The sequence below is a fragment of the Falco cherrug genome, chromosome 9, assembly GCF_023634085.1.
Source record: "Falco cherrug isolate bFalChe1 chromosome 9, bFalChe1.pri, whole genome shotgun sequence".
Classification (NCBI taxonomy): Eukaryota; Metazoa; Chordata; class Aves; order Falconiformes; family Falconidae; genus Falco; species Falco cherrug.
In genome coordinates this window covers 4387756-4404261 of record NC_073705.1, presented here as the reverse complement: position 1 = coordinate 4404261, position 16506 = coordinate 4387756, and the positions used below count along the sequence as shown (strand labels likewise).

The 16506-nt window shown below is 45.8% G+C and overlaps 1 protein-coding gene and 1 long non-coding RNA gene across 6 annotated transcripts in view; one reads left to right on the top strand and one right to left on the bottom strand.

The window, feature by feature from the left end:
* The window catches only part of LOC114016493 (uncharacterized), a 15098-nt gene extending 4752 nt beyond the window's left edge, over positions 1 to 10346 (top strand). Inside the window, exons 3-6 of one of the 2 annotated variants that reach the window (XR_008733781.1) lie at positions 688 to 3751; positions 7895 to 8012; positions 9074 to 9213; positions 10259 to 10346. This is a non-coding gene — a long non-coding RNA (uncharacterized LOC114016493). Of the gene's footprint in view, positions 1 to 687; positions 3752 to 7894; positions 8013 to 9010; positions 9214 to 10258 lie in introns of both variants that reach the window. The other variant, XR_008733780.1, reaches the window with a different exon arrangement.
* PKD2L1 (polycystin 2 like 1, transient receptor potential cation channel) overlaps positions 6216 to 16506 on the bottom strand; it is a 27312-nt gene continuing 17021 nt past the window's right edge. For all 4 annotated transcript variants that reach the window (XM_055719793.1, XM_055719790.1, XM_055719791.1 and 1 more), the window contains 8 exons: positions 15476 to 15657; positions 13199 to 13319; positions 12421 to 12519; positions 10702 to 10823; positions 10244 to 10361; positions 9888 to 10024; positions 8948 to 9095; positions 6216 to 7942 (listed from right to left, as the gene is read on the bottom strand). In XM_055719793.1, coding sequence (XP_055575768.1) covers positions 7730 to 7942; positions 8948 to 9095; positions 9888 to 10024; positions 10244 to 10361; positions 10702 to 10823; positions 12421 to 12519; positions 13199 to 13319; positions 15476 to 15657 — 1140 coding nt within the window. In that variant the 3' untranslated portion in view covers positions 6216 to 7729. The remainder of the gene's footprint in view (positions 7943 to 8947; positions 9096 to 9887; positions 10025 to 10243; positions 10362 to 10701; positions 10824 to 12420; positions 12520 to 13198; positions 13320 to 15475; positions 15658 to 16506) is intronic.

The window sequence follows — 16506 nt, the reverse complement described above, 5'->3', positions numbered from 1 at the left end:
AGCTCTTCTTTACCAAAACCTCCAGTAAACCTTTCTAAAAGACACACTCTGCACAGATGTGTACACATATGCTGAATCTGCTGCATCTACAAATTCACGACCCTAGGCACAAAAAGCCATCTTACTGTTCCTTTTCCACCCTGATTGCTCATCATGTCAAAATTTGTGCTGACTGGCCTTCTTTACTTGGTTAAAATGCTGTTTGTGTTGGGGAAGTTGGCTTTTGCAAGACTTGTGGATTATGTAGAAGAAATCTGACGTAGTCAAGTTTTGTTAATTATTTAGTCCATTCATAGTAGCAGTAAATTCTTAATTGGTTAAAGATAAGAAAGGATTCAAGCAAATCTAAGAGTAAAGAAAATCAATATTGATCTAGTGCACTGCAATGAGATATCATGGGCTTGACTGACGAAAGTCATTAATAGCGAAACTACAGGATCAACAGAACTACACTTGGGTGTTATTTGGGTAAAGCAAGTAATCAAACAAGGATATAATATCTGTACTCGAAAGTATCTAGCACATCTAAACCATCGTTGCAGTTCATCAGTAGTTAGAAAGCTAACATGATAAAGGTGCTCAGATATTTATAGCTCCAACTTGCTGTTTTTAGTAATGTCACAGAGAATCTTGAACTACCATAAGATGTACAGTAAAAATACAGAGAGACACTCCTTTCCTTCACAGTCTAGGTAGATGAAGACTGGAAGAAAACACGGGTAGAGGGAGCAGAAATGGTAAAGTCTGGTGAGAAAGCTGGAAATAGAGACCTAGAGCAGGGCTACATCTTAGCCACACTGTAGAGCAGCTGCTAGGAAGGTAAGCTTTGGGAGCCTGGTAAAAAGAAAGGAGGCTCCCATGTCCTCTCTAAGAAAGCACATCTGGAGAGACAACAGTCATGACTGCCCCATGTTCTTACACCTTTAGGACAAGGCCTGGGACTGCAGACTAAGAAGCAGCACCAAGCTAAGCTGGGGCAGCAACCCACGTTCCCCAGTGCAAGATTCTCCCATGCTCAGCCCACGCTCCTGGAACAGGACTCCCTCAAGTACTGTTTGCATTGCTATTTGCAAGTCAGGGATGGGCACTCCATCCTTCTGCTTCCCTTCTGAGGGCCTCAGCACCCGGAGGAGGTTAACAGGATTAAAGTCTGTTTTATCTGTCCCAACTTGGCACTCCAGAGGTCAGCTCCCTCCCTAGACATGAATGTTGACAAACATAATAGTACATAGACATTTCCCCTCCTTCCTCAGGAGCAAAGTCCAGGCTGTTCCACCAGCCATTCCTAAAAACTGTTTAACTTTTATCCACTCCCAAGGCCTGAGCTACTGCCCTTAGTATTTGTTGTGGCATCCCCAAAGAGATTTAGACTTTTTTTGCAGTAGATGCTGTACGCTCAGAGTCCCTTCCCCAAAGCGACACCGCACAACAGCAGAACGTGAGATAGTGTGACAGTAAACAGCTTGTATTCTGGAGCAGGAGACACAAGAAACTGAGCTGTCTCACCCATAACTTCCTTCTTTCTTTGTGCCTTCCTAGATGCTTAACAGTGCTGTTTTGGAGATTTTTTGGTTTTTGGATTGATGGAGAAGTACCATGCCACATCCTTCCAACACAGGCCAGAGCATCGTGATGGGTGAAAGAAAAAGGCAAAGTGCAAAGACTCAGAAATCTCAGCTGTCTCCTACTCTGATGCAGACTGCAGGAAAATCATGTTTACCAGTAGGGAAACTGAGGCAGAAAGGCAGGAAATCACCAGGTAGCAAGTGTTATTGAAGAGAACCCAAAGCAGCAGGCCAGACTAGATGCTTGGATATTGGTCTTGAAGATGAAGGCGGTAACACAGATGAAGGGGAGAACAGAAAGTAGGAAGCGCTTGGTGGCACAGCTCACCCAGTAATGCCACAGGAAAAAGCCCAATGCTCCTAAGCTACGTATGCCAGAGTTCTTTGTACTCACCTTCCAGCTGGCCCAACTGGTTATGTTTGACTAGGTCCCAGGTGCACCTCAATATTCAGCTATTTCTTTCAGCAGAGCCACTGCCTGGTGTTTGTCTTGGGCACGGTGTCTCAGGGGTTTTTTTGACAGTGCTGCTCTTCTCCTCTCCTGATGGAATTTTTCTTTCCTAGTTTGGAAACTGCTGTGTAAGTGGAGATGACTAGCACATGCAAAAGGGGCAGAGGGACCCCAGAACTACACAGGAACCACTGAAGGGTGGCTAGGTGTCCTAGGGCAGGAGGCAGTTGGCAGAAATTCAGGAGAGGCAGAGGGAGTAGAGAATCGTAATAGAAAAGCTAAGATAGGTCTGAATGGAGAGTAAAGAGTCTGGGTTGTGTGTGTGTGTGCATCCATGTATATGGAGTTTTTCTATGTCTGAGCTGGCCACTTGTTGTTATTTCTGATGCTTTTTGCAGAAAAGGACCCCGCAGGTGGCCACAGCCGACAGAAGTGATCACTTGGCATGGCTTCTCAGCCCTTTCTCAGGCAGCACAAGCACAGCCAGCTTCAAGCTCCTGCCTTGCATGTTGCTCTGATGGGCTGTTTCTCAGGCTGCTGTGCCTTCTGGCACTGGAAGTGAGCAAGCCAGCAGAGAAATGACTGGTGTCTTCTGGGGACAGCACCGGTCAGGATACAGCATCAACTAGAGCTGGTTTGGAATATCCTGTGCCGTAGACCCCTGTCACCGCCAGGCACATGGGCTCTCTTGGGAGCTTGCCTGCGTGACCTCAGGATGGAGGCCCGTCACCTGAACACGCACATACCCACGCTGTTTTGTCAGCTGAGCGATTGCATTCCTCCTTTAGCACTCCTTGGCCAGGGTTGGGCCTTACCTCACCACACCCTGTGGGCCAGCACCCCTTCTGCCACCCGCTTGGGCACCTGGCATGCATACAGCATGGCTGGCCGGCCACGAGCTGCACCCGGCATTTGCCACCTCTGAAACTGGGCCATAAGCAGGGCTTCTTAGTTCCTTAAGCGTCAAATTCTGCCACCTCTCTCCAAAACCTGACATGTTCGTTTTGACATCACTTGGCCTCTGAGTTCAGGAGGCGGGCTGGAGACCTGGAACCCACTAAAATTCATCCCACTTCCAACACCCTCCTAGCACCAGGCTCCTTGCTTTCAGGTTTGGAGGCCATGAATTAGGGCTTTTGTGACCAGCAAACGGATGGCACGGCACTTCATCTGAGTTTGTAATCAGCTGGCTCATCAGATGGTGCTTGCTTCTCTGTTCCCTTTTCCCCTAGTTACTGATAAACTCTGTGAATACCCACAGTTGTCCCCTGATGTTGCTCTTTTCTTTACAAGTGACTTCTGCTAGGATGTGTTTGTAAAAGAGGCAGGGGCAGGGCAGTCTCCAGCCAACAACGTCCTGTGCTAAAGGCTGTCCAGGTAGCAGCAGCTGTAGCATAATAGTAGCACTTATTAAGGACTTTTCACAAGACTGCAAAAAATGAGCAAAAGCTTGTTTACAGGTCGGAGGGAGAACTGTAACCTGCCAGAGGTGGACAAAGTCTGCAACAGATACTCAAGTGGGAGGATCTAGTATCATGAAATGTGTTTTGGAAACCCTGGATTTTGCTTCTTTTTGCCACTGACAGACTAATTTTCCTGTGTCTCAGTTCCTCTCAGTAAAACAAATGGGAGATTTGCTACCGACCTCCTCTGAAAACTGAACAGAGGTTCTGCAGGCACGACGGGTTGTGAGTGGTGCTGACTGACATCTGCTGGGAAACTCAGCGTGGTTAAGGTAACTCCAGAGGCTTGGCTGTATTGGGGGTGGGGGGCGTGTCTGTCTGGGGATTTAAGCACGAAAAATTAGGTTTGCTTATTGTTGAGACAAACGCATCGTATTCTTGAAGAGGCACAGAGAAGTGCCACCGCCAGGAGCTTCCCATGCTCACAGCCATGGCAGGCTGGGGCTGCCCCCGGCCACATGCCTGGGCCTGCCTTCAGGCATCTCGGCGTGCCCCTCCCTGCGCTCAGCAGCGAGTCTGTCTGTGCCTTACCCGTGCTTTGGCACCACGGTTGGGACACTGCTGTCTTCCGCCTTGGTGGGATCTGAGAGCACGTTAAGGCAGCCTCTGCTTTGGAGCGCACGCAGCACCTACCAGAATGGGGCTCAGGCGCCAGCCACTGTGACTGCCAACTCAAATAACCGTGGTGGCGATATCTCTTCAGAGCACCTCATACTTTTTCAAACCTCCTCCCGAAGATTTTAACCACCTCAAGGCTCTGCTGTGACACTGCAGTTTAGAAGCCCCACCCCCCAGCCCCCCGCAAATTGGAACAGAACAGAGTCATGCACCTACTATTGAGGAAAAAATACTTTACTTCCCCCATCAGACAACTATCATCTAAATAATACCAGCTCCTGATGTGAGGCCTGACAACGCACATCTGAAAAGACAAGCTGTATGAACTTACCATTCAGTGTATTTATGTTATTTCTCAACCAGATTGAAGACACAATTGACAATTATACACAACTGACAATTATACACAAGCGATTCCTGGGGGCAAGGCATTTCCTTGCCCTATTCTAGGACACATACGCCGTAATGTATTGACAAGGAACAGAGAAGACACAGCTGCACAGAGATGAACAAGAGAAGACATTAATGCCGGCACAGGCTTATACTGGTGACAGAACTTGTTTTACACTGGGCAGCACTGGCACCTCCAGAATCACAGCACAGGGTGAAGGGAGCAGTCCTTCTGCCGGGAAGGGGGAAAGGAGTTTGCCGACCTGGCTGTTGATGGACCCCGCGGATCACCGCAACCTGCGGTTTTTGCCTGATCCCAGCCAGAGCTGGTTCAGGGCTCCTCCACAGCGCCGGCTGACTGCTGCCCTGCCAGCCCGAAGGAGAGGAGGCTGCCAGGCTGCTCCTCTCAGCGGGGAGCGGGGAGCCCTGGCAAGCTGGGCTTGCGGGTCCTGCAGTCGCCACGGGCAGGCAGAGTGAGGGGCAAACACTCCTCCCAGCAACGGCCCTGTGGAGGCCTCCATGCTCTCCCTCCGCAGGGGAAAGCTGCCTTCCCCGGTTTCAGGCATGAACAAAACCTGCAGCACAAACATGACCATTTTGCTCCTCCGGCTGCCCTAAAGAGCAGACCACAGTGCCTGTGATCTGGTTGCTGGAGGCTGGTGGGCACTGTCCCGTGAATCCAAGCCCAGCTGCCGCACTGTTGTGCTCTTGCCTCACCTGTCTTCCCTGACACTTATGGGGGTCCCTGTGCAGAAAGGAGCAGGGTGGTGGAGGTTGCACCCTGGTGTGCAGTGACGGCAGAGCTCTTGCACTGAGCTGCAGTGGCTGCAGCATCCCTGCCTCACTAGTGAGTTATCTGTGGGGCTGGCTTTGTGGGTGTTTGGCACAGCTCAGGAGGAGAACAGCAACACTGGGCATTGCAAAGAGGGAGGTCTTCTGCCTGCGAACAAACAAGCAACACTCCCTATGTGGAATCTGAGGCTGTATAAAGCCAGGCCTTACAGATAATCACTTCTACCTTCATTTTCTTGGCAGGACATGATTTCAGGATCCTGTTGTCCTCACAGCAGTTGTTGCTATGTTAAGGAGCTGAGGCTCAGCCAGCAATGTATCTTCCACTGACTCTATCGGCACAGAATCACCCCCCTGAAGCAGACAGTTGCTACTTGGAGCTCTCCCATGGTGCCAGACTTTGTTCTTCACAGATCAGTATCCCACGTACTTGATAACTATGTGTAACACAGACTCTGGACCTCACCCAGTATTCTGAGTCTATGGCAAAGGCAGGCGCTCCTTCAGGGATTTCAAAAGAGCAGCCTATATTTCTGATTTTGCAATTAGGCCTCAGTAACCATAGTCTGCTATTGAGAAAAGATCTGAAACAAAGTCTTAAAATGAATTTGAGAACCTTCCTCTATGCCTTTCAACACAGAGAGCATGCAATTCATTAACTGCAGAGGTCTGTGTGCACTTTTCAAGCCCGCTAAAGACCATGTCACTCCTGTCTTGAATTACAGTTTAGCATATGGATTTTCTGTTTACTTAAAATTTGGAGGAAAAAAATAAAAAGGCGTATTTCAGGACGCTCTCCTGACATAGGCTGTTTCTTCTGAATAAGACAATAGCTTCAATGCTGAGAGCAGGAGGTAAGCAATGTCATTGTTCTGAGTTCAGCTGGAAAAGCTGCAGGCAAGAAGCTCTTGCTCAATTCTGAATTCATTGGAACTGGGAGTCAAAAACCATGGCAACGTCTCACAGGTAAGTCTTGTGCACAACAGCAGGACCAGCTGATGGGAAGTGAGCTGTGAGACCCTGCAGTTCCTGCATCCACAGCTCCTGGCTGAAATCTAAGCTCCTTGTGGGATGGGTGATAAGGTCTCTCAGCACCTACTAGGTTCTGACAGCTGAGCGACCATCTGCTTCAGTTTATCAATGGTACCTTGTAGCTGTGATAGCCCCAGAGCCTGGGTCATCTGAGGACAGGGCTGTTCCAGAGGTCCTTCAGACATTCCCAGGGGGGCTTTCCCCCAGAACATAGCGACACATCCATCTTAAAAAGGTGGCAATACATAATGCCAATACACAAAGTCCCCACTAAGCTATCACTGCACTGCACAGCACACTGAAGTGTAGCACTAGTGAGAGTTGTTAGCAGTGGTTTGGTGCAACTCACATTTCTATTTGCTTTAAGCCTACAAAGCCTATTTGAGGTTAACTATTGTGGAATACCAGTGATTAAGATATTTGAAATACATTTACGGTGGCCCCATAACAGCAGTGATAGTCTGTAACAACTACAAGGAAAGAGAAGTCAGCAAAGTAAAAAATGGCTGGAAAAGAAGTATTTTGCATGTGGTGGAAAAATTCACATTCATCTGATTTTCACAATATTCTTCAACTCAAATGGTGTCAGCACCCACAACTGCAAACCAAATTGTTTCCTTGACAAAAAAGTGAAGCATCGCAACTTTGTAAATATGGTGCTAGCATTGTGAAGTACCTTGAAATGCAATTTAAGGAGCGTGAAAATAGACAACGTAAAGAGATTTCTTAATGTCAACAGCAGTGTTAGAAACCATATAACCAGAAGTCTGTTCCCTAATGCGCAGGCCTAGGACTCTGCCAGTCACAACTTCTTCTCCATTTATGATATTTCAGATCTCCTCCCAATTACATTGGGAGTCAACTCTTATTTTAGTATCCTCTTAACATTAGAATCTAAGGTACAGAGTGGGTTACCAAAGCATTCTGGAAACAAGCTACAACAGAACAAATCTGTTGGTAACCACATACACAAAAAACCCTAAATTTGTCCTTTCCATTTCACGCTAATGATTATACTCTGCTTTGTTTACATGAAAACCACATCTTTGTCCTGAAGGCAATTGTTTGTGCTGGGAACAAGTCACAATGTGCCGCTCTGGACACAAGTGTTCACAGTGTTCCAGGGTCTCTACTTTTTGGGAAAGGATAGATAAAAGACTTTGCCTGTCCAGAGGCAGAAACCCAATACATCACCTGGTTCCAAATTTCCACCTACTCCAGAGATACATGGGCAGAAGTTCTAGCTCTGTGACATTATACGTCATTACACTGGAAAATAGCATCCCTGATTTTTCACATCACCAGTTCCTGGCAACAGTGGTGCCTGTGTCAAGCTGTCCGGATTATTCTAACAGTAGGGAAAATACTGACTGTGACTTAGTACTGTAGGAGTGAAACTGGGAACACTGGGCTGTTTGCTAGAAGCGCACATCAGACTGTTGCTGGGTATTCTTGGGGATCTGAGGCCCTGGCACACTTGACCTGGGCAGTATGGAATAGACCCTGCTTCGGGAAGAGTTGCCACTCAGGTTGTTCCCCTGTATGTGTTCCATCCCGCAACCTTCTGCTGCTTCTTTTCCCAGCTGGTCTAGGCTCTGGGGGAGCAGCTCTTCCTGACTGGGTTCTTCCTGCTGTGAACCAGAAGAAAGAATGACCTGCAAGCCAACAAGAAGTCTAGCAACACTCCAGAAGAGAGATAAGGTGTGCATGATACTTAATTATCTTCCCATATTCTTCCAGAAATTAGTACAAGCCTGCCCATCTATTAAAGGTCCGATATACTGTTTGCTGCAACACTGATGAATGCACATTCAAGCATCAGACAAATGCGGAGAAATCCATCCTTTTTCACCCTCTATGAGAATGTTCACAAAAATGCTGTGGCAAAGCAAATCTGCAAACACATACTTGAATAAGCTTTCAGGCATGTTCACATGAGAACTAGGACCCCTCAAAACACTATCTCAGATGGGAAGCGATCACAAGACTACCCTGCAAAAGACAGGCTTCTTTCTGACTCAGCTAGGTCACTTAGTGCTGTTTGGCTGTTCTCATTATCAAAGCCATAAAAACATGAAGTAATGCCATGGCTCCCATATGCCTTGATGTCTTTGACTTTAAAGCTGAAAACCCAACATATGCTGGTTGACTGGGTAAAGGAAGTCTTTGGCAAAGGTCACAATTGTTCAATGAGATGCTATGGGAACACTGCTAATAATCTTCCACCTCATGTGTGATAAATAATCCACAGGCAAGATGTTAAGATCCCAGTCCACAGCACTGTCGTTAGCTACTCTTGCTGGGAAGGACAATATGATTTTTAATATTTTTTATATATTTGAGGATAAGTGGGTACAAAGCAACTGCCTCCACTGCCATGGGAATGAGCTTGGCCTCAAAGGAGCTGGAAGGTGTGTTTAAAGGAACCATGGTTAACTGAGGGGACATGAAAGCAAGAGGCTTTGTGTCATTTTGCTTGAACAGAACAGGCTTGATCACACAAAATGCTGACCCTGCCCAACCCTTTCTGTCTTATGTCAATGGGTACTGGAAAAGCCAAGATGACACCCTTTCACACAGCAGGGCTGGTCACCTGCCCTGAAGCTGGTTCAAATACATGGTGGAGGACTACCAACCTTGCTAATGTTATCCATTGGCTTGCCCAACAGTTCCTTCCTTTTCAGCTTGTTTCTTTCCAGCATGTCTAGCTTGCTCACCACTGCATCAATCTTGGAGCCAATGCTGTTTATGGACCGTTCCAGCTGCAGCACACGTTGCAGGAGTCTGGGGGAAACATGGAGAGCATTTGCAAGCTTTTTCTTGTGATAAACGGCAGGATTTGAAGCAGATATCTCATGGACAATGGGCCAGACCTCAAACAGGAGTGAATGTTCCACATCAGGTAACTAATTCATACCCACTAAAGACATAACTCCCTGCTACATTGCGTTTTCATCTATAATTAGTGGTTCTGCTTATGATGGGTCCCAACCAGTTTGGATCACAGTCCAGCCACAATATAATCCCATTATTAAATATTGCACCTGCCTCTCCTTTGATATGGCCCTATGTGGATTGCTTAGTGTTTCCCAGTAGCAGAATCAGGATCTCCTGATTCTCTGTGCTGTATTTATCCCATGCTCCTCCTGTGGAAGAAACAGCCGAGTGTTATTCTCAGACCTGGAGAATGAAGGCCAGCTAGGCTATAAATCAAGAACGTTTATTCCCACAGGACCTTCTGTAAAGGTATCAACCTCCCCTGGCCCAGTTATCCGAGCTACCTTCTGAACTGAAACATGACAGCATATTGCCAGTGGCCAGCTGACAGCTGCAGAAGTTATTCAAGAGGCAGAAAACAAAATTTCTTACCTCAATCTTTTACAGGAACAAGCAAATTACATTACAAGAACTGTCCCAGTTCTCTCTTGATCTGCTCATTTACACATGTGCAAGATAAAAAGGGGCAAGATCTTACTGAAACTGCTTAACACCAGTGTAAACAGTTAGATAAGGAAGCAGCAGGAAATCAGACCCCTCATTTGCAGAGGGATTAAACTACTGCCAGCACAAACATACACTTGGAACTCTTCTTTGGAAACCCAGTTGGCTTTATTTGCGTGGTTATTTGTTGCTTCCATGTAGGTCAGATTCTCATCCAGGTTGTTGTCACCACAGGATTTCCCCAAATTTTCGATCTCTGTATTCAGGGCAACCTAGAAGATAAAGAAACTGCTGCAAAGTCAAATATTAACACTGTCAGCTTCACTGTGAATCACACTGAGCTTCACAGGCAAAGATACGGTCAGCTGCTATCCAGGCAGGGATGGAGCTGTATTTGAGTTGCCTGCTTAGTTTATACCACAAGCTATGCTTAGACCACTTTGGAGTGATCTCTGCCAGACAAAGGGTTTCTTTCCTTGCCCTTTTTTTACCCTTTTTGCTTCCAGGTCATGCTTCAACTGCTGTTGCTCCTCTTCATCAAGAATGCGGTTGCCATCTTTGTCGAACCTGGAGAAGGCTGCTGTGATCTCATGGTCTGGATGGCCCAGTCTGAAAAAGAATAGAAAGAGAAAACTCAAAGCGCTGAAGTTCTGACAGTGCGGGAGTACCCTTTTTGAAATCAGTGTATTGTTTCCTCCTGCCAGTGACAAACCTAAAACATGCCAAATGGGAAAAGAGACAGTAACACAAACCTATTTAGAACAGGCAATTAAACATGTGAAGAAAGATGAGAACTCTTTGGGGATTTTTGTTTGGCTGGTTTTTTTGAGTTTTGCATTGCCCAGATCTGAACTAACTGCTCTTCCGATCCTGAAAACCTGAGAATTTAGATTACCTGTATTACCAAGAGAAAGGGCTAAGCAGGTATCCCTCAAGCTGACTCACTTACTCCTTCAAGCTGTTCTTGAAGTCTTCAAAGTCTAGCTCTTTTGTTCCATTCTGCAGTGCTTTCTGCACATCGGAAATCCGCTCCTTCTTCAGCTTCAGCCTCATGAGTGTCCGGTTGTAGCTCTGTTACCAAAGGTACAAATGGACACAGAATCATGCAGGAAGAACAGTGAAAAATAGGGCAAAATGAACAACACAATATGGGTCAGCAGTTACTAAGTAATATAGGGAGATTTTAAGCTAAGCAGAAGTACAATACTGCTGAATGAGCCCCATTTCTAAACCAGGATTGCACCTTTAAAGCAACACCAACATGGTGGCCAAGTGTAGAGGAATTATAGAGGAATGAAGGCAGGTTAATTAACATTAATAATATAGAGCTGTGGGTTTGTTTCAGGGGCAGTGGGTTGTCTGACGTGGATAATGTACAGCTGTGACTAAGTGGTTAAATAGCTCTAAGGGGTATGGAAGAGGAGCACCTGTAGAGGAATGAAGCTGGGATAATTAACATTGATAACATACAGCTGTGGGCTGGCTTCAGGGGCGGTGGGTTGGCTGGTGTAGATAAAGTGCAGCTGTGGCTGGTTCTGTTAAGAGGTTGGGCAGCCAAGGAAGAGAGAGGAGGAAGCAGCAGAGAGAAGGGAGAGCAAGTGAGCGCGTGTGTGCTGGGATGAGGAGAACCTAGGAGAAAGCAGCAGAGGGACTGGCATGAAGAGTATCTTGGTATGAGATGGTAAAAGACCTTGTTGCAGCTTGATAGTTTGGAGAGTGCTGCAACAAGCACCAGATGAAGAGAGACCTGGAAGAAGCAAGGGGAGGAGAGAGAGTGCACCCCAGATGTAGGAGAGACAAGGAGAGGCCCCACGAGAAGAAAGGGGCCTGGATGAGGAGAGGCTGGCTGGAAGAGGGCCCAGAGAAGGAAGAATCCAGATGCAGCAGAGGCAAGAAGCAGGGTGGACTGGCCTGAAGGGGTGAAGAAACAGCATGGACAGTAAATGAACTGTTGAAACCTTGTGGGGATTGGCGGCCATGCTGGGGCAAGGCGCAGGGAACTACTTATTGAAGTTAACCTGGGATGGGTTGGTAAAAGCCTTATTGCAGCCGGCTAGTTTTGGGAGTGCTGCAACAGCCAAGATCTCAGTGAAGTTTGAACTCTGGTTTTCTCCTCCTGACTCTCCCTTTATCTGATCTCCCAGTCATCAGCTGTTTAAGATACTGTCTCAAATACTATTCTATGCAGAATATTAGGCCCATAGTACATAGGTCACATAGTTGTGACCTTCCAGGACCTCTTCTGGGATATGCCCATGGGAATCCAAATGTAACCCACTAGATTTGCACCACTGTAATAAATTGCTAAGCTGTGCACCACTGCGCAGCTTAAAATACAACATGCTGTTTTATTGACCAAAGTATGCTCTCTCAAGGACTGAAAGAGCTTTGTCCAGAGACTATCCTGGGAAGAAGTCTCTCAGAAACACTACCAGCATGCTCAGGGAACAAGATTCCCCCAACCCTTGTTTTCTCCTCTTCCCATTTACAAAGGATCTGCAAGCTTGATTTATCCCAGAAAGGAACTGTAATGTCTGTGTGCACCAAGAATGCAGATCTGAAGTGGGCAGCCATTGTTTCTCTCTAGTAAATTTCACATAGGTCAGGGACCTCCAGAAAATGTTTCAGGATTTAGCTAGAAAGTGGCACAGCTTTCACTATCCATCACCTGCTTCAAGATGTCTGAGAGCTGCAGCTCATCCTTCTGGCTTGAGAGCTCCTCCTTGACTTCTGAGTAGGTGTCATTGATGATGGCCAGAAACATGTTCTAGAAAAAGGGAAAGAGAGATCAATAAGCACGAGGCATCTTGCCTGTTCCAGCAGCTGAAGCAGCAAGAGACAGATACAGATGTGCAGGGCTTCGTTAAACAAAGAGCTGTTTCTACACGGGGTATCCCGCGGGTGGTGTGGAGACCCACTTTAGCCACACAGTGCTTTCTCACTGGGGAGGAGGTCCCTGCAGTTAAAGCAGTGGCTGAAGGTACATTTGTTCCCAGCTCAAATACCATCTTTGGTAGCCTCTCCTGCAAGATCTTAGGTTAAATTTGGATTCCTGGCACTGGGTGTTCAAGCTGGTCATTAAGAGCATCCCCCTGCACCCATTGCCTAGGAAAGACAGACACTGTACCCCACACTTTGTTCGCTGCTTGCTACAGAGCAGCTTAACTGATCTCATTGAATTCAGTTACCTTATCAGTAGTATTACCAGTCAGTTTTAGTCTTTACCTTAAAGGATGTGAATATGGCCCTTAATAGCTCTGATCATCAAATCCCCCATTTCAATGACATCCTCTTTGTCTACCTTGGCCTATTTACACTGCAAAGCTATTGTAACAGAATCTTCCTTTCTCTCTAAGCCTTTGCACTGCATCTAACTTGGGGATTATCAGAAGTGGTCTCCCAAACACTGCTGTCAACGCAGGGTCAAGGAGGGTGTTCTTGCTTACCAGGAGCACAAAGAAAACAAAGAACACATAGGTGACAAAGTAAATAGGCCCAAGGACCCTGTTGGCATTGTCAATGGAGTTGTAGTCAAAATCACCGAGAATGATCCGAAACTGGGTGAAGCTGGAGGAAAAAACACAAGGTCACACAAAAGCACATACATTTATCCTACATCCTCAGACAGTCCTGAGGTGAACCCTGAACCTGTCTGCAGCCCAGATGGTCACAGGCACAAGCCAGAGCAGGGTCTAAGTTACTCAGTCCTACTGGTGAGTTAAATGTACCCATAGTATTTTCAAGGGTGAAGTGAGCTATCTGGTTAAAGCAAGAGCTGGCTGGAAAGTAAAACATAGTTTCCACATAAATTTCTGGTTGTCCAAAGGGTGTTTTGGTCCAAACAGGAATTAAAAACAACAAAAAATTTCCCTTATAAACACATTTGACTCACTGAAGCCTTCTCTGGCACAAGAGTTCATGAGACTGTGAAGGTGATGTTAGTGCTCTTCAACCTTTTGTAATTCATAGCCTCTATAAAAAAGCAATTTTAAGTCTATTGATCAGAAATTTGCTTATACTTGTAGACCCCTTAAAGGCAGGACCTGGATGCCAGAGGTCTGTAGAACACAGGCTGAAAACCATTGCTGTAGCAGATACTTCCCTTAACATCACGCGTTGCCTGAGTAGTCCCATGGACTGAAAGACTGTCTGAGATCGGATATCTTAACTCACTTCCCCAGCACCCCCTTCTGTGCATGCTCATTCACCCTAGTCATCCCCCATCTCAGGTATATTGATACGTTGTCTGTGGGACTTCTCTGGAAGCTGATCAGTGAAATGACCATTGTAAAAAATACCCTCAAATTAAAAACGAAAACAAAACCAACCCCCCCCCCCAAAAAAAAAAACAAAAACCCAGACAGAAAGACACAGACTGTGAAGTCACATACAGTGAAAAGGACCTTGAGAGCCCAGAGCCTGAAAACCCTCTGAGAAATGCAAAGCTCCATTTCAGATTCCTTGCATTTGGACTGTTTAGGGGGTTGGGAATGTTTTCCAGGTCTAAGGAAGGGAATATTGCATTGCTTCCTCTTCTTTGGTTTAAATTGTCCCAATTCAGTGATGCTGATTCCAGTAAGAAATTATTTTTCTGTCTTCTGCTTTGAAAATGTCTACTTAATCATTTTTAGACTATTACATAGTGTATTTTAGAAAAGTTAATGCTGAATTTGTATTAAAATTAGCATATTATATGATTACCAACTTCCAGAAATTAAGTGGAGCTGCTATCTTATCAAAATCAGATATATTTATAAATAATATAAAAACGAAGTTTCTGACTTTTTCAGTGATTAAAGCTATCACCTTGACAAGATTCATTACTTCTGTGAATACCCTGCAGCAATTATTAATTTATTATTCATATTAGTATTAATTCATACAAAGATTTGGAAAGAAAATGCACTATCAGATGAAAACCAGAAAATTTTTCATGCAGCTGTTGTGCAGACACTGAAACAACGTGATCAGCAAGTGTGCTTGGAAGCCAGAGAATTTCAGAGCTTCTACATGGGCTTCTTTCTCACTGAAAAAAACAACCACCCCTCACTCTGAGCCTACCTCAAAACACTTGTTTTGAGCTATTCAGTTCTTACTACCAGAATTACAGAGAACTTTAACCTAACTAGGCCTAAAGCCATCTGCTGGTGTATAAATTCACACATTTTCCAAGGTCTTAGTGACAAGCAGTGCCATTCTACTGCCTTTACAGACCCATGACAGGTGAGAAGGTGACAGAAGGTCCTGCAGAACAGAAACTAAATTATCAGCTGAGCTATGATGCTTTTCTGCAGAGATGTTAAATCACTGCATATTGGGTACCCTTGGTGTACCTAACAATTCCACATCAAGGGAAAGCTGTCTAGGCTTCAGGAAACTGAAACTTTTCATTAGATGCTCCTGTGAAAAGGCTGGGATTTCCATTGAATTGTAGGGCTGCAAGGAGTCTCCAAGTCTGGTAGAATCAGCTACTCACATCACCCCTACTGATAAAACACCAGACAACCAGAACTCTGTCTGTAACCCTCAATTTTCTCACCAGGTCCCTTTGTCTGTGAAGACGTCACAGCTGGAGGACTGTGAGCAACTTATTAACCATTGTGGCTTTATTGCAATGAAATACAAGAGGTGTCTGACTGACGTCCAGATTTGCAACTGGAGGGAGGTTGGAAAGCAGTTAAAATTCTTTTGATGAAGTGATGGAAACATGGTTCTGCACTTACATGCATTTAACAAACGTACTGAAGTTTTCCACTTGTGTCCCAAATAGAAGGTAACCCAGCTGGGCATAGGCAAAGAAGACAATGAAGAACATAATGGCAAAGCCCAGGATGTCCTTGGCACACCGTGCCAGCGTGGAGGAGAGCTGTGTCATTGTTTTGTTAAAGCTAATATACTTGAATATCTGCAAGAAGAAAGAACAGGGACAAATTTCGGCCAAACCACCAGCTAGGTCAGTCTCTGTCATATATGTGCACGCTTACTAAAAAAAAAAGTTCGCTATAGTACCAAAGCACTGAGAAGACACTGAGCTAGAGGAATGGTGGCTAAGTGTGCAGGCTATTTGTCCCAGGTGCGCCACCACCTTCCCGTGGGATCAGAAACATACAGCTTTGTTCCCTGTGTCAAAGGAAAACATAAAGAGGGACTGCTATAAGGACAAATGTCTTGTGGCTAATGAGGAGCCCCAAGTACAGTGTGGCTTTCCAAAGTGTCAGGATGCTTTGGTTGAAATGCAAAGTCCATGCCAACAAACAAGTCATTTCCAGTTGTTGGGTGGCCATCATGAAAGGAAAACATAGTTTTCCATTTATCATCCAAAGTACTAAAATTTGGATGAACAAAGTTACATTTTTGTGGTGCTTTGACCCTGGCTGAATGCCAGGTGCCCACCAAAGCCACTCTAACGCTTCCCTCCTCAACCACACAGGGGAAAGAAAATATAACAAAAGGCTTGTGGGTTGAGATAAGGACAGGGAGATCACTCAGTAATTACCGTCATGGGCAAAACAGACCGGACTTGGGGAAGATTAATTTATTATCATTCAAACCAGAAAAAACTTCCCCCCACCCCTCCCTTCTTCCTGGGCTTAACTTCACCCCCAAATTCTCTGCCTCCTGCCCCCAAGCAGCACAGGGGAACAGGGAATGGAGGTTACAGTCAGTTCATCACATGCTTCTGCCGCTCCTTCCTCCTCACACTGCCCCTGCTCCCGTGTGGGGTCCCTCCCATGGGAGACAGTCCCTCCATGAA